Genomic DNA, 24152 nt, shown 5'->3' on the forward strand with positions numbered 1-24152 from the left:
GAAGCTTGCTACAATTAAAAAAAAAGAAAGTTTTCATGTAGTGTCACAGAAATTGAAGTAAAGGTTGTTTTTTTGTATCACATCCCTCAGCGGTACTGATATGCGTTGACTGGCATGACAGATTGCTGAAACAGATGTGGTAAAACTGACACATGGAACTAATAATACTTTATATACATCTCGCAATGAAATCGTCTCAAGAAATGAGCAGGACTGATAAAATGGCTCAGAAACCGGGAGACTGGTTTCTTAATGTTTTTATATAGATCTCAAGTGAGTTTCAGCTGAAGGTACAGATTTATTAATGTGCTCACTCATGCAGGAGCAAACAATTCCTTGCCTGTGCCTTGCAATGGGATGTTCCTCTCCATCTGCAAAGCTGTGGGATCTCATAACCGGCTGGCGTTGGGGTAACTGGTGCTAGACCAGCAGGATGTGCACTGGCTCGTGTGGCACACTGACTGCTGGCACATGGATCTTTCATGAAAACAAACTGCAATCTGGTTCGCGTTCAAAACCAAGACTTCAGTACATTGCTCAAATTCACCATGTTATGTTTGCAGAACAGCCAGCTGAGCATTTTCAGCCTGTGTGGTGTTCCTGTGTTGCTTGGGATGCTCCATCTCCTTTCTGAAAGGCAGTCAGGCCTGAGCTTTGTGTAGCACCTTTCTATTCCATTACAGAGGTTCTTTCCATTGTTGCCTTGCTGATGCCAAGCATTTCATAGCAGAGGACAGCAGCTCAGCCTCCAGACTAGCTTTGTGTTTTGAAGCTTGCTCTACTGCTAACCTGAATCAATTGAATGCTCGTATTCCTCCTGCATTCCCATTTGTTTGTTCCATCTGCTCTATTGCCGTGCATTGAATCTTCTGAGTTATCTCGAGCAATCTGACTGGAAACTTTGATAGAAATATATTTCTTGAACCCTTACGTACCAGTTATTTCCCCATTTAGTGTATAATGCACACCATTAAGAGACATGCCACAGACATTTTCATTTTGATTGTGAATAGTTGCACTCCATTACGATGTGTTTGCTTTGCTGCAAGTGATGTTCTTTTCTTTCTGCTTTTTGCAGGACCCTGCGGGAATATTTGAACTGGTGCAGGTTGTTGGCAATGGGACGTATGGACAAGTCTATAAGGTTTGGGCTTCTCTTTATTTTATGATGGTGATCTCTATAAAGCCGTGTTTCCTAAAGCAGAAATGAGCTCTGCTGGGAGCTATGTTGTCCTGTTAGCAGCCTGGTTTGTCTGTCTGTCTCCATCAGCTGTGCCCTTCCTCCCGGCCTGCCTTCAGTCCTGCCGCAGATCATTTGGCTGCTGGCTCTGCTACTCCCTTTGCCCTTCTTCTGTCCTGTGGTTATTTTTTTCTTCTTCACAACTGTTTGACAGGCACAACTGAAATTGGTGATGGCTGAACTTGGCCTGGGGTGTGTGAGAGCCCTGCACACGCTGCTGCAGCACTGCTCTCCAGCACAGAGGTGTGAAGTAGCCAGGCTGCCAGGTGTTTGCTTTGTGTTACCTTTGTCACGTTGGTGCCAAAGCAGGCCTACTGGCCACAAAACTGCAGCAGTTAAACCTTGTCTGCCATAATATGTTACATGCGCTGTGCATGCTTTGAGGTGCAAGAACTTGCCTGAAGGAAGTGGTCAAGACAATCTAAGGGATAAAGTAGTGCACTGGGTCTGTGTTGCTCTGATTTGGAGAAATAAGACAGGAAGGAAGGAAAGGGCCATGCTGCTGGATCGGGGTGGCGGCAGGAGGGAAGAGCAGCGGCACGGGAGGAAGCTGTCTGGTGCTGTTCTCCCTGGAGTCCTGCTGCTCCAGACTGCTGTGCCGTGAGCCTCAGCATTGGGCAGGCTGCTCCAGCACCGGGCCCCCAGCACATGGCCACACATTGCATCTCAGAGTCCATCTCCTGGCTGCAGTCTGCTGTGACCACCTTTTGGTTCCCACGTGAAAGTATAGACACTTTCTAAAAAGACACGAAAGACCTTCTGGGGAAGTTTCTGCCTTCCCATATATGTTTTTATTTTATTTTTCTGTCAGAAAACAGAATTTTTCTTGTGTAACTGTTTGTCTGCATCATTTGTGAGATTATCATTCAGATACTGAACATTATGACATTAAAGATGGAAACTTGGGGGGTTTGTATAGTTTGTGTGAAGCCAGGAGGCATGTAGGGTTGCTGTGTTGGTGGAACCATTGACATCTGTTCTTGTAGAAGGTCTGAAAACTCCCAAGCATTTATGTCTTTGCCTAGATTTATTTTATACTAGGAGAAAAAAAATTCAATCTGGTCATCTTGTAAGGATGTTGAGAGTGAATCAGCTGCTTAATCATGGCAGGAGCAGGAAGGAGCAGCGCAGCTCACTCCTCTGCTGCCAAAGAAAATGTTCTGTATGACCGCGTGGATCTCTTAGACATCCACTGGAAAAACAAGTAAGGAATATTGACAGTAAAGATTAAAAACTGTACCGAAGGCTGCTCTCCACTGAACATGTGAGAGCAAGGTCTGCTCTCTGTGGATGAGGAGATCTGGATCTGGGATCGTGGCAGCACCACGAGGGCCTGGCCTGCAGTACCACAGCTTCTGAAAGGACCGTAAGAAGCTGGGCACTGATGTTCCCTTTGCTTTTTCACTGCTAGGACCGATGGAGCATATTGTAATTATTTTTTACTTTATCTAGTTAGAGTGTAAGCTTGAGACCATAATTTATAAAGCAGTGCTGGTTGTCCATATATTGTCATGTCACTAGTGCATGTTTTCATTTTTTGGAGGCATCGAATTCTTCCGTGCATTCAGAAATAGATACACATGGTGTCAAAGTAAAGTGTATTTCAAGCTAAATAAAGTATGTTCAAGATTACTAAACTGTTTGCTTGGCTCTGAAGATGACTCAGAAGGCTCTGCGCTTTAATAAATGCAGCTGCATAAAAATGAAAATAAAACTTAGGAGATTTATCGTTGGATTTAAAAAACAATGTTTAACAGATTTGCTGGAGGAGGATGTTGTTTGTAGTGAATTGTTCCGGACCAGTTCCAGTTCAGTGTCCTCTAAATGAAATGGAAGGGGGATAAATGCACCGGTGATAACGCTGAGCTGTCTACAAATGTCATAAAGTCAGGATTTGTGTATAATAACTGCCTGAAAGCTAGAGGGTTTGTGGACAACTTACGCAGTAGTGGGGTGTAAGCAGGCCAGCATTGGCAACTTCAGCCTCTGGAAAAGTATGAATTAGATATTAAAAATGCTGATAGTGCTTAGAAGTCATGAGACTTGGGCTTCATTATCTCTTGACATGACAGATGAGTTTTTCAGCTAATTGCTTGCTTCCAGGTGACAAAGTCTGAAGAACAGAGCCATGCACGGAGCAGTTCTGGGTGAGACCAGGGAAGGGCAGGCGGTGGCTGTTTCAGTGGAGGCATTTGGGGCAGCTGGAGAAGTATGCATATTTGCTCTTTCATGCCCCCGCTTCCTGAGGCTTGAAGTGCAGGTCGGGTAGCATCCAGGCCCTGCACCATCTCCATTGATTGCAAAGTTCCTGGGCTTTGCATGCTCCGCTGTGAGCTTGGTGCTGTCCTCTGGAAGGAAGTGAGATTTGTGTCACCCGCAAACTCTGGGGTTTCGCTTCCCTTCTGAGCTGCAGCCCCCTCACCCTGTAACTGCTTCCCAGAGCAGCTCAGAAGAGAAGCTGCTGTCCTTTGGGGCAGCAGTGGAGCTGTGGGAAGCAACGTAGGAGACGATAGCATCTTTTTCATTTGCTAGAAGTTGCTGCAGTATGGTGACACAGCAGCGTGCTGTTAGAGGGAGTGCCTTTGCAGGCACTGTGGGGGAGCAGACTGGTCTTCACCAGTGCCCAAGGCTCTGTCTTGCACTGGAGAGCTAGCAGTGTCCCCTCCTGGATAACCCTTTGCCCGCTCCCACTACCTCCAGGACTTTAATTATAGGAATGCTCTTGTTTTCCTTTCACAATTGTACTCTACTACTGTGAAGAACCGGATGGTGATTGTGTGTCAGCCTTGATGCAGAGCAGTCTCAGCTCTAGCTCTGTCTGTTCTTGTGTGGTTAGTAGTAACTGAACTGTAATTTTGTGCATGTGTGTGTGAAATACTACTTTTTGCAAAGATTTCAGCTCTGAGTTTCGTTGTGTGTGGCTTCCACAGAAGCCTGTTAATGTCTTTTCTGTCTTCTAATTTTCAGTGCTCTGCTTTAATTGCAGGGTCAGTTTTCTGGTGGGTGAGTAGGGAAAGGGAGAGCTGGGCACCTGACGTGGATGTGTTGTTTGAGTCAGACGCTGCTCTTGCGCATGTGGTCCAACTCTGGAAGAGATGTTTAGGATTCTGTTTATAGCTTCCATATTGTTTTGGTTTTTTTCAGTCATCAAGGTAGAGTTAATAAGATGAATTTCTCTGAATCCTACTGGTTCAGCTGGACTGTGGCAGTCCTCAGCCTTCTGAGAAGGCTTTCATGAGTTGAATGAAGTCAGCAACTGTACACACTGTTCATTTGCTGGTGTGGAGAGGCTGGGGTGTCTGACTTACCTTCGTCATAACGAGGTGGATTATCCCTCTTCTGGGGCCAGCATCTTTGGGCAGAATGGGGAATGAGAGGCTGGTGGCTTTGCCATGATCCAGGGGCTGACTTTTTGGAGTATGGTCTTGAAGACTGCTGGAAAACCATGACAGATCTGCAGCTGTTTGGCATGCAGAATGGTTGTGTTTGTCACAGAGTCTGAAGGCACAGAGAACTTGAGAGGAGTGCTGTTTTGGGGCTGTGAAATTGAAAAAGGAAGATGTGGATTCCCCGTAATGCAACTGATGGATGCAAAGCAGTGTTCTTGCTGGGGATTAGCAAAGACAGGAGAAGCAACAGAACTACCCTGCAGTCTTTCTGCACAACCAATGCCTTTATTTCTGTATAGTCAGATAAGATGCTGGATATGTAAAAGAAGCAGGTCTGTGTAAGGAAGTGCCTTTTTGTTTTTTAATACGGCTGCTTCTTGGCATTGAACCACACTTCAGTGGTTGATGTGAGTGATGAGTTACTCTGCTGTTGAGCTATGGTGGCAGGGGTGTTGTGAGGCGCAAATACGACTTTTCAGTTTGTCTTAATTTGCTGTCTGTCTGCTGAGCTCTTCGTATTTATTTTCATTGAATGGCTGAAGTAATTGAGAGCAGGGGGAAGGGGAAAAGCAGTGTGGTTTTTCAGGAAGATCTGATACTCCATGGGAAGATCACAAGACCATGCTAAATTGCAAAGTGTGATGGCAGTGCCTCAGGCAGTTAAGGGAAAGCTCAAGTTAAGGAATGTTACCGTTATGCCCATTGCAGTCCAGAGGGTGAACGTGAATAGGCTGAAAACTCCCAAGAGCTCTCTTTGGGGCAGTCAGGAGCAGCCACATGATGGATGCCTCTCGCAGCTGAAATGAAACAGTCTCCAGACTGCTGCCAAGAGAGATTACAGATGTCATATCATCTCAGGGCATCTTGTTAGCATTTGTGGTCAGTTATGCTTTTAAAGCCAATCTCAGCCTTCAAGGCACTGAGATTTTGGTCAGACAAGTGGTTGTTCTTTACAGAGATGACAGAACACTGCTTCTGCTTCACAAACAGTTGGTAGCAGTGTTTGTCTATTCATTTCTATCCTTGGGTTTTTAGTGGCGTTGTTGATTATCAACCCAGGCCATTCTATGATTCTGTGATTCTATGATCGTGCACAGTGAGTTAATGGCAGAGAGCAGCGAATAAGAAAGTGCTGCAGCAGCGTACCAGCGGAAGTCAGCAGGTAGGTGTGCGTGTCCTGGGCTCAGCAGTGTGAGCAGCCGGTGGATTTGAGCTGCTCATCCTGGCAGCAGGGGCTTTGTTAAGGAAAAAGTCTGACCTTGATATGTGCTAGTGCCATCGTGATGAGATCTGACGTGCTGTGGTGCTTGTGAGCGCATCTCAGAGGCTGAGTGTGCCTAGAGGGGTTGCCATCCCACTTGGTATCGCTTGGTACGTGCCAGTGCTGGAATTTTCTGTCTTGGACTTCCCATTAAACCATCTGAGAAGCTACTTAAGGGCGTCAACTCAAACTGTTTCTCATGAGTGACTCCAGTGTGGCCAGTTCTTAAGGCATCATTGTCCATCGTGAACAATTTGGGATCTTATTTCCTCATCCTCAGCTTTGTCAAAGCCCATACTTGTGTAACAGGTCAGTAAGGTTTGCTTATGCTTCCAGACCTTGAGGGGAGATGTGCTGGAGTTGAAGAGCAGCTGGAGCTTACCTAAAATTAATTTCTTTAGATCACCCTTGTATTTCTGGAAGGGAGTTTTCTCTAGACTTGAAGTACTCTATATCTTATATTCCTGATGGCTTTTTACACCTGGGTGCTGTGTGCAGGACTTCTTAATCTTAATGGATACATCATGCCCAACATCAGTGTCACCAGGTAGTGTGTAAGTGACTTGAAGAATAAGCAAAGCAGTAGTGAAAATATCTTTTATTTATGAACATATATTTTTAAAGAAGTAACATAGCTCGTGTATTCGGTTGTCAGAACCTGAGTCCAGTTTTTTTTAGGGTTTGTGTTGTTTTTTTCTTTAAATCTTGACTTCTCTGCTATCTCTGCTTAATTGCATGGTAATGCTAAACAATATTCAGCATGGGAATTTAAAATAATGGCTCATACATGTGGAATTAATTAGCAAGTCATGAAGTCCTGGTTCTAGTTAGTGAATATTTTAGAGGAATTCAATTAAGATTCTTAAGTATAGGGCTAGTTTATCAAAAATAGAAGAGTAAGAATGTGAAAAAAAGGCCTCTCAGCTGTGGTGTGCTTCTAATACAGTAAATGCTCTTTGAGCAGAGCAGTGTACAATAATTAGATGTGCCATATCAGCCATTAGAGGATAGTAAAATCCTTGCAAATAATTTGTTGTCAGGCCTGCCACTTCCAGCTCCTCCATGTTTTCAACTTGAATGTCCACATGGGAGAGCGCAGTGCATTCTGTCACAGACTGGAGGCGTTTTGAGCTCGGATGTCGGCGGTGGGACATGCTGCTGGGAAGCTAAGAGAATATCCTAGGAAAAAAAAAAAAAGAAGAAGAAGAAATAAAAAAGCACTGGTGATAATTTAAGCGTGGTAGAAAATGAGTTCAGCCTCTTAATTTCCCCAGTCCTGCACACAGCTGCGCTGTTAGTCCCTACTGGCACAGTGGTCTCAGTACTTCTGACTGGAGGCGTTAGAGGTCGGGTTGGATGGGGCCCTGGGCAGCCCGAGCTGGTGGACGTATCCCATCCTGAACTGAGGTTGGAACCGGGCGGGCCTTAAGGACCCTTTGAACCCCAATGATTAGATGAGTGCTCAGCAGGTTTGTGCCCACGCGAAGGTATGGGTCAGTGGCCAGCAGTTTGCATGGAGGTTTTACTGTGTCTTAACTACTGTGAAATGTTTTATTGTTACCACTTCCTTAAAGAGAATTGGCGGGGTTAAGGGAAGATTTATGACAAACAGACCACACGCAGCCCAAAAAACCTCTGGGCATGTCATGAGCTAGTGGCTGAGCAAGTGAGACAGTGTCTCTTGATTTTAAACAGCAGAAAGTCAACGTGTTGTTTCAGGTGTTAAGTCCTGGTTCAGGCTAACTTTAGTAACTGTACCTTTTTGAATGTCACACGCCGTTAGGATGGACGTCGGGTTGCTCGAGCTGTGGAACACACCTTGTGGTTTGTTCTGCCTGCTCTGCACAGGTGAGGCACATTCACACCCAGCTTGTCCTCGAGTGGAGCAGGCATGCCACAAAATCATGGAAACCTAGAATCACTAAGGCTGGAAAAGACCGCTAAGATCATCTCATCCAACCCATCCCAGCCTGCCCACTGACCACATACCTCAGTGCCACATCTCATGGCTCTGGAACACCTCCAGGGATGGTGCCTGCACCGCCCCAGGGCAGCCTGTGCCACTACGTTATCACTTCTTCTGAGAAGAAATGTTTCCTAATATCCAGCCTGAACCTCCCCTGGAGCAACTTAAGGCTGTCACCTCTCATCCTATCGCTGTTACCTGGGAGCAGGGGCCGACCCCCACCTCCCCACCTCACCACAGCCTCCATTCAGGGAGCTGTGCTTTAAGATCTCCCCTGAGCCTCCTCTGCTCCAGACTGACCCATCCCAGCTCCCTCAGCCACTCCCCGTCACACTTGTGCTCCAGAGCCCTCACAGCTCTATTGCCCGTCCCTGGACATGCTCCACGAGCACTTGTGTTACCAGCTGCCTCCTTGTAACTGTAGCGATGTCATTTTGCCGTCTGATGGTCATCCAGCAGCAGATAGAAGCGCTTGTGTCAGGGAGCTTTGTGGTCAATCCTTGCACTCAGGATGGGGCCGCAGCTGATTTGCAGCAGCAGCAACCCCTTTGTTGTGTGGCTTTTCTGGGGGGTTCCCTGGGGTGCTGCAGTTCCAGCACCCAGCAGAAAGCAGCATTTGTCTTCCTGCTGGGTTCTGAGCCAGGTGGGGCAGTATCTGGCCCCAGCACAGCTATTGAGGCTGCAGCTGCCTGGGTGGACAGCAGTGGAACCTGGCGGGACAGACAGTAATCTTGCCCTTCTGAGGGGGGGTGAGGAAGTGGGGCAGAAAGCTGGCTTTCATTGCCAGCTGGGTTGGACAGCTTGCTGAGGCAGTGGGCACAGGTGTAGGCTGGCCCTTGTTCTATTGTAATGCGATTTTCAGTAAGTGATCTTAAATTATAACGTACGTAAATGTGATAAAACCCTTATCTGGTGTTCAGCTGCCATCAGTCTGCTGGCCAGTGCTAATTTTTCCGGCCTGTGCAGAGCTGCAAATACAGGTCTTAGGAATAAAACTGAAAAAGAAACTATTTTTCAGCTGTTTGTAGTAGGCTTTTTTATTTTATTTTATTTTTTAAAGCCTGCTGTGTTCTGATCCTGCCCTTGTAACCCTACTGGCGTCGTGAAATCCCTGAAAGGTTTTGAGATTTGTTTTAGAAGCACATTTTCAAAGGCCATTCCCGCCTCATCTCCTTTTCCCTCAACAAAGCACAGAGCCTTACAAACTTCTGAGATCTCAGGGAATGGATGATCCAGCAGACATTCTTCGTAGCAAACTTAGTGACCTTCCCAGTCCCCTGCACGCATGACTGTGTTAGCTGATGTGCAGCCAGCCTGTGGTCTGAGCCCGTCCTGTTATGCACTCCCGCTGTGTGAGAGAAGCACTTCTTGGAGGTCAGAGAGAGGTTTGATGTGGGCAGTTGCAGATCAGGCGATGGAGCTTTCCTTCCTCCCTCTGCCTGTCTCCTGCTCTGTCTCAGCAGTGTTTCTGCAAAGGCGCTGCTGCCCTGATGGAAGGCCAGGCTTTGGAGGTGAGGAGCACAGAGCAACTCCTCCAGTGCTGGTACTTGTCTAGGCTTCCAAAGGATCAGCCAAGGCTCTGAGCTTCCTTGGAACTCTGGGTGCTCAAAAAGTCCTGAGGACCTGGGCTGTCCACGTGACTGCAGCTGTTCTGATGGAGCAGTCCTTGTTTTGTGAAGCATCTCGTGATTCTGTTTGAAAGGAGTTGGTGTACGTGGGAGCTGGCTGTGGAGTGGTGAGCAGCACGCTGCTCGGAAACAGCCGCGTCTGAGTCGGAACACACTGCGTTCAGCAGGAGCATTGATGGCAACGTTTTATGAGGCGTGTTGGCTTTCATTTGGAAACTTTGCTTCAGAAACATCCAAATATTGCATTTTGTTTGTTTCCTTTGTCTGAACGTACATTTTAATTTAGCGGGATGTTTAATATTTCATAGGTTGCCTTTAGTGCCGCGTGCTCTAAAAGGAGGCGCTGTCGCACTGGAGTAATTTGGCATCGCCGTAAGATGTATGTAAATATTAATGAGCTCGTACATTGCTGAATTTCCGTTTTGTGCGGATTGTTTACAGCCGAATGTGAGAACATTGGCAGCACATGGACGTTTTGTTGAGTTTGCTGAATACTGGGGCTGATGAAATCCCATTATCTGACTACAGTTACTCACTTGCTACATTTGTCATCAGCAGTTTCGATGCTAGGTGGGTTTTCTTCTATTTATTTCTTTTGTTACAAATGGGAAATTTTGGAGGAAAAGAACATAAGAGAAACACAGTATTGTCTTCAGGAAATATATGTTACTGAACTTGAGGAACTTTCTAGCTTTCTTGTTTATACTACATTTTGGCATGATTTTTTTTCCATATTTAAAAATAAAGGCAAAAAAGTAACCAATTTACTGATTATTTCTGCTAGAGTATTATTTCTACTCTTCCTTTTTTCTTTGCTTAAAACATGTGAACAATTATACTAAAATATGCAACAAAACAATATAAAATAAATATGCCTATGGTTTAGGTAATGGACTCTGTAATGTATTATTAACACAGATTGTCCGTGATGTTGTCTTGTAGCATGGAAAAAGAGAAGAACCAAGAGAAAAATTCTGTGCTTTAATATTTGCATTTTCCCATCTAACATGAAATATTTATCATGAGAGGCTTCTTTGCAAATGCTCTGCACTCAGAAGCCAGATAACATCAGCAGATGCCTGGTTCCCCTATATCAGTATTAGGGGGCAGGGGTGGGTACTGGGGACTGAGGTGTCCCACTGCTGAGGTGAAGGGTTTCCATCCTGCGTGCCCTGCTGCCTGTGCTTTTTGGCCCAGAGGAGGGGACGAGCAACACCAAAACGTGAGGTGGGTGCACCAGACCGTTTGCTCCACACAGTGAGGGGTGATTTTTTCCCTCAGCCATGGAATTTGTTTTGCCAGCTCTTCTGGTGGAAGGCTGCCAGGCTGCTCTGGGATGACAGCACAGACACTGGGTGTGTGGGGTGCTCCCAGAAGCTTGGAGTCCCGGGCAGCTTGGGCATGGCAGAACGTGCTGTAGTGGAGTACATGTGGGCAGCGCTGGGCTTGCTGTACATGTGCACGTCAGCCTAAGTACACCTGACATTCCCCAGATGCGTTGAGCTCCCGGCTCACATGGTGGTGAGGAGGTGTGCATGTGCACAGGATGCAGGGGATTTCTGGCTGCCCACGTTTCCTTGGCCAAAATAGATAGGGTCTGGAGAAACGAAATGTCTTGTAGCCAACTGAACATGGAGAAAGGATGAAGGACTGAAGAGAAGCACCAGCTTTCCTCTCTCTTGGACACTTGGAAGACTTCAGTCGGGAATGTTTGGAATAAAGGAAGTTGCAAAACAAAAGCTGGAAACTCAGGTCTCTCATCCTGCGTGCTGGAGAATAAGGGTTGGAGAGAGAGGATTCAGGATTCACCCTTCCTTCTCTTCCTGATTTCCTTTCTTTGCTTCACATCGGTTTTTAGCTGCCCACCTGGTAAAAGACTCTGCATGATATGTGGCCATGGCTTGCATGTTGAAATTAGTGTTTTCCTTTTGCACAGGAATCTGCACACACAGCTGTGCATGTGATGTCAGCTGGGGAGCGGGCATTTAGATGTGCTTACAAAACACCTGATGCATTCATTACGCTGCTCAGAGGTGCAACAAATTGCTGTTTAACTCCCCTGATGTCATTTGACTACTTTCAAATTCACAGATCTCTGACCAGGAAAGAAAGTGTCTGTTACCCTGTCAGCCCAGGGTGATGCCTGGAGCGCGCATGGTGCTGATCCTGCCTGCCGCACAGATGGGCTTTGGGTGTCACTGCGAGCAGATTAAAGGCAGCTTGGCGCTCTGAGCTTTGGGGTTGCTGTATTATTTAGCACAGAATTCTGGCAGGCCTCACCTTTTAGATGTTATCAGTATAGAATGCTTTATATTGTTGAGACGGGCTCCTGGTGCAACTCTGACAGACACTGCAGTGGCGCTGGGCTGTCCCCAGCTCTGGGCTGGGGCAGGGCTGGGATTGTTGGCCTGGAGGAAGTGGGGATGGATATGTCACTGTGCAAAATAAGCTGTGATTATTGATTGATTATTAAGCCTGGCTGGTAGAATTTCACTGTGTATAAACTCCTGGAACTTCCAGAGGGGTTGTTCTCTCTGATTACTGCTGTATGTTATGCCAGCAGTGGGTTTTCCTTCCTCTCTGGCTTCCTTTCCTGCCAAGCAAGTAATGGCATTATACAGTGCCCTCTTATCTAAACTGTCTGCTTTCTGTAGTCATTGTGCTTTGTAAAAAGTCCCCAGAGACTGCTTGAAGCATTTCCATTTCCAGAGACCTCTTTATAGAGCAGGGAGCATGGTCAGAAAGAGAAACGGGGAAGCTGGCTGCTTCTGCACTTTTCACCCCCCAGCAGGCTGCTGACTGTGCTCTTCTCTAGGTGCTCCTAGGGTTGGCTGGGATCTCATAAGCTAAGTCTGGCTCGTGGCCTGGCTGCAGATGCCTACGTTTGTGGTTCATCACCCACTGAAGGAAGCTTCATTGGTGAGCAGGGTATGAAGTATAAGAGATGATGTGGAGCTTTTTGCCCCTGGATTTTTTATTTTTTCCCCGTTATTCTGTTTACCGTATCTGTGCTTACCATCAGTGTAGCCATTCACTTCTGCAGACGTGCTTCTAAGGCCTGGCATTTCTAACCCACTTGCTCTGGGCTGATTTGTACAATCTCTGCTGCTGCTTTTACATAACTGGGTGTGTGCATGGAGCTGGTGATGAAGCAGAACAGCAGTGCTCCTGTGGTTTGGCAGAAAATAGCTTCGTACGTTATTATTCTTGACTTCCTTGGCAAAAACAATAGGAAGCATTAGCAGGTAGAATGTTGTTGCCTTGCCACAGAAACATGCCCTTGTGTATGGCTGCTGCAAGGGCAAAGCCACCAACTGCATCCACCCCCAGCTCTGGCTTGAAGTTGCTGTCCCAGTTAGTGTGGATAGCCTAGCACCAGTCAGGCTTTTCACCACTGTTAACTGCCGACTTTCTTAAACCAAATTCTTTATTTAAAAACAACAATAACAACAAAAATCTTCAAACCTGGTAAAGGAAAAATTCAGAATCACAGAATTACAGGGGCTGGAAGGGATCCCAAGAGATCATTGAGTCCAACCTCCTTGCTAAGGCAGATTCCATACCATAGGTCGCACAGGTAAAAGAACTCAGCGTTAATCTCTCTCTTCATTTCTTCATTTGTTAAAGCCACTGTGAAACTGCAGGGTCAAAGTTATGCAGAGCACTTTGAAAAATGATGTCTGGATGGATCAGCAAAAAGGAAGTGGCAAACAAAAGCGATGCAAACCAGTGAGCATGTCCACACTTAACAAAACTGAGCTGGAAATACATTTCTGATTTAACTGGGTCAACCACGTCTGCGAGCCAAGTCTTTAAAAATAATTATTTGGAACTTTGTTTTTTTCCAGTCCTTTTCCGGTGATGTCATTTGTTTTATTTCTTCCAAGTGGATGTAAAATCCTAGCAGTGACGGGAGGTTGCTCACCTTGCACTCATCGGGCAGATAAGTGGCAAATAAAAATTGGTGCTGATGAGCCATTTCCTGCCTGATTTCAGAACCCCTTCCCTGCTGGTATTTGGGTTTCTTTAATGCTTCTGTTATGGTATATAGTTGTTTTCTTGGGCAAGCAGATGTCAAAAATACATATGTTCTATAACCTACAGTGGTGCAAACATGATGGCACTTTCATAGTGTTACTGCTAAGACTAAGGGTGAGAAGCCTGCAAGTGCTGACGAAATATTAGTTTTTACATTGAAGGAAGTCCTGAAGTTTATACTTTTTGGGGGGAAGGGGAGGTGGGGAAATGCAGTTGCTTGGAAGTTTGTCCTTCCTTACCCTGTTCACTCCTAACCTCAACAGTCCGGTTCCTTTGCTGAGTCCTTTGTGGTCTGTGCTAGCCCATGGGCACGGCCTGGCGCTGCTGCAGCTTGGGCTGCGTGTGTGCCTGCTGCGCTGTGGGCAGGGTGGGCTGGACTGGCTGCAGGCAGCCAGCAGGCAGTGTGGGGCAGGGAGCCGTGCTGCAGCCCTCCTCTTCGGAGGGTGAGAGGCTCATCTGCACTTCTCACAGAGTACAGTGGATTTCGCTTGTCTTTGTGGCTTCTGTCTGTCAGTTGGGGTTGAAATGTGTTGACGGGTTAAAGCACGGGTGGACGCAAGGGCAGCGCAGTCCTCTAAACCTAGTTTTCTCAGGAGAGCAAGAAACTTGGCTAAGCGTCTGGCTTTGATACAGGAGGAAAGCTTGCAGGTCTTTGTAATTCCATATCCCTCTCTGCCCCCAAAGGTTCAGAAACTAGAAGGCAGTAGAAAGCACTCAGGAAATAGATTTGCTCATGTGTTGTTTTTGTATGCTCTTTGATTTATTTTTTTGAAAGACATTTTTGTTGTTCGTGGAAACCTGGTATTTGTGATATCTAAATACGTGCACTGGCAGTGCTGGAGAGTTCTAGCTGGCCCTGCGCAGTTTTCCTTCTGTACTTAGTACCAAATTTATCCTAAGGAGCAGCGAGTTGTTGGTGGTGCGTTTTTGCATCTGGGTGTGGATGACAGCACGTGCAAGGAAGCTGCAAAGGGAAATTATTTTTAAACTGGTGGAAGGTTAAACTTTTAGAGTCAAGTCTAATGTGAATACAATTAGAGGAAGGCATTTAGGCAGGAGTGCTACTTTGGGAAGTTTATCTTACACACATAAGCCAGGTTACAGACACACACTGCTACTGATAGAGGCGTTTCTCCCCTCAGCTGCCTGCATTCACTGGATGCTTCGTGGAATGTTTAGGTTGTTTTGCTGTTCTGTTTTGTTGGGGTTTTTTTCTTTCATGACAGCTGCTTTGTGATGGGCTGCAGCTGTCTGGACAGCCTATTGCCATTAGAATCTCCAAATGAGTAGATAGTGTTCAGAGCTGAGAAAATGAGAACTGGGTTTGGAACTGAGTCTCAAGAAAGGTTGTGGTGCAGCTTCACTGACGCTTGTAGCTTCAGGGACTGAGCCCATGCATTTCAGTTTGGAAAATGTGGGTCTGTGTGTACATTTATCTACAGCACCTTGGACTTTGTAGTGTTTGCTGTCATACAAGTTAGCAATGTTTCCTAACTGGGGAAGTTTGATATGACATCCTGAGTGAGGGGAAAAGAATCATAGAATCATGGAGTGGTTTGAGTTGGAAGAGACCTTTAAGATCATCTCGTTCCAACCCCCTGCTATAGGCAGGGACACCTCCCACGACAGCAGGCTGCTCACAGCCCCATCCAGCCTGGCCTTGAATGCTTCCAGGGATGGGGCATCCACAGCCTCTGGGCAACCTGTTCCAGTGTCTCACCACCCTCACAGCAAAGAATTTCTTCCTAATATTTAGTCTAAATCTGCCCTCTGCCAGTTTAAAGCCATTTCCACTTGTCCTGTCACTACATGCCCTTATGCATATGACAGTGAGCACATGCCTGTCTACAGTCAGTCAGGATAGCAAGTGCTTTCTGTTTCCATCTGCCCTACATCCACAGCCATACGAGGAGACTAATTTCCAATGGGCAGTAGCTTTGGGTAGTAAAACTTGGTGCAAAGTGGGATTCGCTTAAAGAAATTTGGCTGTTACAGTGTAAATCCAGATGCAGTGAATCCAGCAGTGAATATTCTGTTGGCTTCAGCGGAGGCAGCAGCAGCACACAGGAGTGCAGGCCTTGGGCCGGGCTGTGCAGCGTGGGGCCGGCCCTGCCTGCTGGGACCGCAGCTGTGCATCCAGGGCTTCCTGTGCCCTGAGCACTGCTGGCAGATCCTTCACACGGGGCAAAGCTCAGATCACAGCTCAGAGCGCTGGTAAAGCTCTCCTGTGGTTGGTACAGGAAACTCTTGGTCCCTTTTGCAAACAGCTCTTCCTACAGTTAGCTTCTGCTTTATTTTTTTGTACGTACCGGTAATTACCATCTGCGTTGCTTAATGTTCTGTGGTTCTTCAGCTATAATGCGTTCAGCTATTTTTGTGAAATTATGCTTCTCTACAGAAAATTGGAAGACACAGCGTTGGAAAGCAGCAGCTCGTAGCTGTGGAGGAACTACTGCTGCACATCTGACCTACAGCTTGCCTGAGACGGAGCCTTAACCAGGCACAGGCTTCTGCTTTATGTAGCTAATTCGGTCAGTTTAGGAAAAATAACATCAGGACTCTTCTCAAATCCAAATTTTTCTTTAGGAAAGTGAACTTGGAAGCACTGTTCTTTCTTAGTTAATTAGAAAAGCCAAGTGTACTTTGCTTTTAAGAATAATTAGAAAGATAGTCAAGTTTCATTCTGGAGACAATTTGATGCTGAGAATCTTTTCAAATTTGTAACTCATTCTCCATTGAGAATTGTGGACCATCTGGCCAATAGGATTTTGGAGGGAATGGAACCAGCTGCCTGAAAGATCAGTGCTTTACAGTTATCTCTTGAAACGCTCATTGAGAAATCTAATGGCTGGTGTGTTTTCTCACAGACTAATCGTGCCCATTAAGTACCTTTATAGTGAAGATGGTGCATGAAATAGAAGCTAATGAGAAGACCCCAGGAGTAGACCTTGCTTTTTAATTTTCACTTGTTTGAAATAGCACCCTTTCCTTAGGCAGATCTTAGACCTGAGCTCAACAATGGTTCTCCATGCAGTATTTGGCTTTCAGGATTCACTTTAGGTAAAGGGAACTGTAGGTCATGATTTGTCCTACTGGAGGAAAGGCTCAGACTACAAAAACCCCCATGTAACAGGTTTTAGCATTGGGCTGAGTGTCTTTTGCAGAATGCAGGCTCATGCAAAAATCAGTGAAGACACACATACTGCAACCCATGTAAGAAAAGTACCAGCAGAACTGGAGTGCGAAAGTAAATCACCTTTAAATTTGTTACAGCTCTCATCCTGTAGGCTGGAGCCCTCTGTGCTCCCCTCCTTACTGTCCTTTGCACAGAGAAACAGAAACCTGCAATGCATTTTAAACCCACACATAACCTTGTCCATGCTGTACACTGTACAGAACATAAAATTCAACTAAGTTACTCTTATTGTTCACGAGAGTGCTGAAGGACTTTTTAATCGTAATTGTTAAGAGTTCAGTCACGTAGTAACAGATCTTATGTACATGCAGAGTTAAAGCCTTGCTTACTAGCGTGTGTTTGGGAAGTCTGTGTTACAGGCTTAAAACATGAATCTTGTGCACAAGGTCTGTAATTGCTTTGCACAGCTTGACCTTCAGAGCTTCGCAGTGGTGGTGAGCCAAAAGTCCCGCCTTTGGCTGCCTGCTCCAAAACCTGGCCACCTATCAGCCAACCTGCAGCCCTGCCACGACCTCCTTTCTGCAGGATGGGGCCATGGGACGCCTCCAACTGCCCATGATGTCATGTAGCAGGGATGTGTAGCATGGAGGTTTTCTCTAGTGTCCCGCAGTTCTGTAGCGGATGGATGTGAGTCACTGAGGTGGAGGGATTTGTACCTCTCCCTGCAGTCAACTTCTCAACAGGCCTGTCAGCAAAGTGAGATCCTTTTTTTTTTTTCTTTCTTTCTCAGTTTGTTTATTTTTCTGAATGTACAGATTTTTGGCATGGTGGACCTGCTGGGTGCTGCAGGTGTTGAGAGGGACTGGCTTCTGGCCAGAGCTTCATGGGCACAAGGCTGCATCCTTAGCAGGATGACATCCCTGTCTCCCAACACAGGGCTGGAATGGTGGTGGGCTTCCGTAGGTGTCAGGAGATGTGACAATTGGTTCAGCCCAGAGTGAATGGCAAGGCTGCTGGAACCACTATTTGTGTAAATATTGGTGTTTAGACGCAGGGAATTCAGGATTTTTGTCCTAGTAAGTGAAGTGTGAGGAAAAAAGGAGAACTGGACAGGCAGCTCTTCATGCCTGCCCTCCCAGACTCCTCTAAATGAGGTGAAGGTGCCGAGGGTGACAATAGATGTTCCTCTGCCCCTTGGTTTCAAGTAAGTCCCAGATAAGGCTTCTGTTGCCATGTTATGTCTAGCAGGGTATTTTCTCAGGTTGCTGTTTCTTAGTGCATGCCTTGATCTTGCTAATTGCAACACATATGACCTCTTTGGAGGCAGATTTCAAAATCCCTAGAGATAAATCTCTAGTCCAATCTTACACAAGAATGGAGTAGCCTTCAGTGGTTCATGTTTTGCTTCAGGACAGTAATCTGATCAAGTGAGTAACATAGATACTGCAGAAGTGTAGATACTCAAGTACGTGTTTGCACAAGGGCTTGAATTCAATTCTTTGTTTCGTTTTGTTTTCCCACTGGTCTGCAGTCAAACACAGACAAACATTAAGCAAAGCAAACAATCTGCATTTCCACTTGTACAATGGGAGGAAATAGGAACAGCAGGAGTTTAAATAAAAAAAAAAAGAACTGGACAGAAAAACTGCATCTGGTGGTTTTGGGGTTTTTGTAGGTTTTTGGGTTTTTGTTGTTCATGAGAACTGTGGCACAGACATTTGCTGCAGGGGTGAAGGAATGTCCTTGTCCTCCAGGGATGAAGGTTGCAGTATCTGGTGCCATAGAAATGACCCATGTCCGTGCCTCCCCTCTAGCCAGTGTGGACTTGAGTAGAAATTTAAGTAAATGATGTGTGTTCTGATTTCTTCTCTGGCTGATGAGTTGCTGTTTTAGTTTAAGGGAAGTCTTACACAAATGCCAGCTTAGCTGCCTTCTACAGTGAAATGAGTGATTTTTTTTTTAACTATATTTTTTTTAAAAAAGCTACAAAATATTATTTTTCAGTTTGGGTGATGCAAAATACTTCTCTAGGAAGATCTGAAGGCAGCATTGGCTCCAAGCAGTGCCTTCTGTCGAGCAGTCTGAGAGCAGGTCTTATGCCCTGGGCACCCTCCTGGCTGAGCTGCACAGGAGGCTGCTCTCATGTTGTCAGCAGGCTGGCAACAGCAGGCATTGCTTGACTCATCTGAATTGCTGAGTCTGAGTGGAGAAGCCCTGTGTAGGTGGAAAGGGAAACAGAAGGATCATGACTTCATCGAGGTCATGTGGAACAGAATGTGGGGTTTCCTGAATCCCCTTGTGGAGCATTGTTTGCTTGCTCTGTAGTCTCCTAAAGGCTTTCCTTGCCTGACCAGGGTGGAAAGGGTGGAGAGGAGAGGGGCGAGAGGGTGGGGATCCGCCCTGGTGCAGACAGCCCAGCTGGCAGCGCACCAGCAACCGCAGAGCCTTGCACTGGCTCACCCAAGATGGGCTCAGACTTCAAAGTTCATATGTGGGTTTTGAACGGGAAATCTGCTCGCTGAATTCACTTTCAGGAAGAGCCTGCAGCTGAGCAGCTGAGCCTTCACCCCGCTCTGCACGGGTGGCTGGCAGCCGGCTGCAGAGGTCATCCCATAGCAAGGTCCTCCAGCTCTGACAGCCAGGCTGCCTTTCAAGTACAAAGAAGACACAGAGGCTGTCCTAATAGTTCAGGGTGTGGTATCTGGGTTATAAGCAAGTAGACAGTTTTGTGAAGGGTCACTCTGGAGTCCCACGGCTTTCTGCCCGTGTTCTGACCAACAGCATTAAGTATGCTACTATCCCACATGCATGTGTGATGGCAGAGGTGACCCTGTCAGACCAGGACCTTGTCACGGGGGGCTGGCCCCTCTGATCTCCAGAGATACGTGGCCCAATGCAAGGCCTCAGGAATTAGTTTGGATTTAAAAGGAAAAGGCGTTGTACATAATTGAGCATGTTTTCATGTAAATACACTTAATGCAAGTTAAACTCCCTTATCAGCTAATAACTTACCTGCTAATGCTGACATTCTTGTTTCATCCAAATAGGAAAATGTATGTCCTGGCCCTCAGTAGAGCACATAAATAAATGGTGCCTTTATCTATCTGAACTAAGAAGATAAACGCGTATTCAAAGCACCCGGTGATCTATCCCATTCCCCATAGCTCTCCCTGCAGAGATAACGCACAGTTGGACCTCATCAGAAACAGATCTTTGGCACAGAGCACCACCTGCAAATGTGGCTGCAATGACTAACATTCAGATTTGAAAAATTTGAGTGCTGGCCCCGGGTTTGCAGAATGTTACTGTAGTAACTAACTGGCAATTGCGGAAGATTTTACACGGAAGTGTTTTCTGGGTGAGAAATTTAGTTGGACTCAAAGCTAATGGGAAAACTTCTTCCAGCTTGGATACCTCACCAAAATGCAGGCAGGAACTTCGATGTCAGAGTCCTTGAGCTTCAGAATTATTCAAGTCTGAGCTGTATATGGAATTGATAACATTTAATGCTCTAATCCTGGATGGAGATATGGGTGATTTGCAGATAGCCACTGAGTGTGTTGGCTGCGTTCTCAAGAGTTGAAAGGTACTCTCAAAGCAAGGATTTGGATGAAAGATGAAACCTTCTATTCGTGAAATAAGAGCCCATGGACCACACTGTCCTCAGCCCAGTTTCCGGGGAAATATGGAATGCTGGATCTTCAATCACAGCAGATTGATTCCCTTTGGTGGTCTGCAGACGATGAGCACTGCGCATTGCATGGCAGACTGGAAGTGCTGTGCCCATTGTTCCTCCTATCATTTGGGGAGAATCATAGAATCATAGAATGGCCTGGGTTGGAAAGGTCCACAGTGCTCATCTGGTTTCAACCCCCTGCTATGTGCAGGGTCGTCAACCACCATATCTGGCTGCCCAGAGCCACGTCCAGCCTGGCCTTGAATGCCTGAACAGCTGTCATCTTGGGAGCCCAAGGTTCCTTGTCCAGGCAGAGCCAGCTGTGGGAGCAAGCGTGGCACTTGGGGCTTGCTTGGGATTTTGCCTGCAGGAAAGCTGGAAATCTCCAGGAGTGGAGCTAGCACAGCTGATGGGGGCAACCACGACATGGGGTGTGAGTGCCCTCTGGTCTGTGTTGAATGTAGTTAGGCAATTTGGATCCCTTATTCAGAGCTGGGAGAGAGCCTTCTGCTTTCTTATGTTCCTATGAGTTCTTATGCCCAGGTCTTGTGAATTCGTGAGATAAGGAGTTGGCGAGAGAATTCAAACGTCTTTCTGGGGTGTTAAATGTTGGTGGATTTATTATCAAGCAAGAGCTACAATCTGATTGAAGGTCTGAAAACCAGAGAAGTTGTAAAGCACAGTTGTAGAATCAGGTAGGATTACAGAATGGCTTGGGTTGGAAGGGACCTGACTGACGCAGATGAGGGCATATCTCACCCCCTCAGGCAGAGGGAGGGGCCCAATTCAATCGACGTGCCATCGGTGGAGAGGACTGTGTCCTCTAGCAAGATGGGCTGTTGTCTCAGGCCAAGGTCTTGGTCTCATCTTGGAGCCAGCGTCGCAGTCTCGGCATGCCTGGGCAAGATCAGCTCTGAGAAGTCGCCTGGTACTGGTGGCCCGACACCGCTACTCTTCGTGCCTTGTGATGCAGCAGCAGCAGCAAACCCTGAACAGACGCCCAAGCGCCCTCCTGAGCAGATTGCGCCGTGGCCGGCGCTCACCACAACTCGCGCCAGAAGACGGGAGAGATTCTGCCTGCTCTGGTGGCAAGGTGGGCACGCTGGCCGTGTCTCCCTGTGGGACCCCATTGCCGGGCAAAGTCTCATTGTCTTCCAGCTTGTTCGCCTGCAAGAGAAGGCAAGAAGAAAGAAGTGAGTTGGGACATTTCCCTGTGTTGTCCTCCATGGCTCTGCTGCAAATGCTCCTGCAACCTGTCCTGGTGGCGCAGCCGCATGGGCCGCTGCCACCCTGCTCCACAGAGCTGGCCGGGAAGAGAGCAGCTCCTCATGTGGCACCTGCTGGGCCTGGGGGCTCCCTGCAGCAGCCCCCGCCATGCCCCGACAGCTGACCACGCTCGGTGCGGCTCAGTCTGACAGGGGGTCGGCCCACCTGTCTCCTCCAGCACTTCCCGACGCCTGGACTCACCATGGCCTGGGCTGTGTCCTGCAGAGGAATGGCACAGGCTGTTGGCTCATGCAGACAAGGCCTCTGGCTCTCATCCGTCGCCGCTGGGCTCTGTTCGCTCAGGAGAGATGAAGCTGGAGCATCCTCCTCTTCCACTGTTGGCCTGGATGCTGGCATCCCATCGCCATCGTGCGTATCACTTCCAGCCTTGGCATCTGTGTGCCTTGAGGCAGGAAGAGCCGTGCTCTGTGCCTGGCCATCTGACTCTGCCAAAACCTCTGTGTCCGTGATGCTGGAAGAGCCGGGCGTTTGCTGAGGAGAAGCCTGCGGGTCCCGGATGAAGGCTGCGATCCTGGGGTTGACCCAGTGGCTTATGATCTTTGGCTCTTCATCATCAGCTTCTTCCAGCTCATCCTCCTTTGCCGTGCCCCGTGGCTCGTGCTCTGGAACACACGGGAGTTTCTGCCTTGCTCTCTGCTTCCTGATGTTCCTCGCCTGCCTTTTTATTTCCCACAATTCGTTTAGGCTGTGCCCGGTACAGGCCGCACAACTTTTAGCCATCTTTGTCAGAAGCTCTGTGTTCTCTGACAGGACCTTTAGACATGACCTTCGAGTCTCATGGTGCAGCCACAGCCTAGCGCCCATCACTTGGCACCGGATGCACGGCTTCAGGACGGCTGGGTTCCGATAGGCCCTTGGCCCTCCATGGTGCCCTGACTTGTCGCCCCAGCTTGAGGAAGTGCACGCAACTTCTCTGTGGGCAGCTATTGCTGCTGTAAGCTCTTGGGGATCAGGCCCTGATTGAGGAGTGACGTGCACTCTGTTTGCGGCCTCCTGGGCCTTGTCTGCTTTTGCTGCTCCCGCTGCTTGCTGAGCTTGTGTCAGGTCCTGCTGTGTGTTGCGTACAGCCATAATTTCTGTCGGGACTTGTGGCACGGGGGATTGCACAGTGTTCTCCACTGCTGCGTCAGGGACAGCTGGGCTCGGTGGAGCAGTTTTCTGTTTGCCTGATCCTGCTGCTTCATCCTGTTTGCTGAAGCTGTCCAGAGCAGTTGTGCAAAGCTCCTGGCTGCCTGCTGTCGTTGTGTGAGGTGGCCTGCGGATCACCTGCGGGGAACAGAAGGAGAGGGATTGAGCGCCCACACTGGCCCGACAGCACCCGCTGTGCCACCGGGCCCACTGGGCCCACTGGGCCTGGGCCTGGGCTTTGCCTGCCCCATGGATGGCAGAGCTGAGCGTGGCCAAGCTGCTCTCTGCCCCTCGCCTCCAAGCTTCCAGGCCCACGTGGGCCTTGGCCTTCCCAGGCATCGTTGGCTCTGTGTGGAGATGCTCCCAGGTGTCAGGAAGCGCAGTGCTCAGGCTGTAAGGAGCTCAGGGCCAGCTGGCCGGCTCTCCCCAGCACCACGTCCCTCCTCCTACTGCTCTCCACATCATCCTGTCATGCTGCTGGTCTCTCCCTCACTCCCTGAGCCTCACCTCGTCTTGCTCCTGTCCGCTCGGCAGCCCTTGGTTGGGCTGAGAGTGAGCCTTAGGCTCCTCTTCCTTCGGCATCTCCATGTCCGGAGACCAGAGAAAGGCACCAAGTCGAGCTGCTGCCTCCTGACAGAGCTGCTCTCCTCGGAGTGAGCACCCGAGGGCTCTGGCCCTGCCAGGGGTGTCGCTGCTGCGGTTACCCGTCCACATCACAATGGCCTCTGGGCGTGGTGCCGCCCAGCCATCACAAAGGCCTGGCTGTGGCTGTGGGCCCACAGAGGCCCATGTGCTTGCAGCTGCCCTAGGGATAGCAGCTGGCGTGCCCACAGGGAGGCCCGGGTCAGCAGGGTCCCCTGTGTTCTTCTGCCGTGCCTCCCTTTGCTCAGCCCCGTGCTCCTCTGTGGGCTCTCCCGTACCTCCGACACCCCCATGTGCTGGGCACCCGAGACTGGGCACAGCTCTCTCAAGGCCGCCCGTGCTGGTGAAGTCTTTCCACCTCAAGCATGTCCTGTACCACCAGGGTGCTGCCCTCGTCCAGCAGTGCCCCTCCAGTGGCACTCCATTCCTGTTCTTGGAGCTGCTGGTTCCCACTGTCCCACAAGGGGGGTCTGCCCCCGTGTCTGGACTAGCATCCACCTTCTCAAGCCATCTCTTGCTAAAGAATCATAGAATGGCCTGGGTTGGAAAGGCCCACAGTGATCATCTGCTTTCAACCCCCTGCTGTGTGCAGGGTCGCCAACCAGCAGACCAGGCTGCCCAGAGCCACGTCCAGCCTGGCCTTGAATGCCTCCAGGGATGGGGCATCCACAGCCTGCTTGGGCAACCTGTTCCAGTGCCTCACCTCCCTCTGTATGACAAACTTCCTCCTCACATCCAAACTAAACCTGCCCTGTGTCAGT

The 24152-nt window shown here is 48.2% G+C and overlaps 1 protein-coding gene across 4 annotated transcripts in view; it reads left to right on the forward strand.

The window, feature by feature from the left end:
* The window catches only part of NRK (Nik related kinase), a 96505-nt gene that overhangs the window by 2335 nt on the left and 70018 nt on the right, over positions 1-24152 (forward strand). For all 4 annotated transcript variants that reach the window (XM_042876728.1, XM_042876729.1, XM_042876730.1 and 1 more), the window contains exon 2: positions 1079-1144. In XM_042876728.1, coding sequence (XP_042732662.1) covers positions 1079-1144 — 66 coding nt within the window. The remainder of the gene's footprint in view (positions 1-1078; positions 1145-24152) is intronic.

Source organism: Lagopus leucura, unplaced genomic scaffold, assembly GCF_019238085.1.
Source record: "Lagopus leucura isolate 7727_CA_CO unplaced genomic scaffold, USGS_WTPT01 Super-Scaffold_100016, whole genome shotgun sequence".
NCBI classification, from domain to species: Eukaryota; Metazoa; Chordata; class Aves; order Galliformes; family Phasianidae; genus Lagopus; species Lagopus leucura.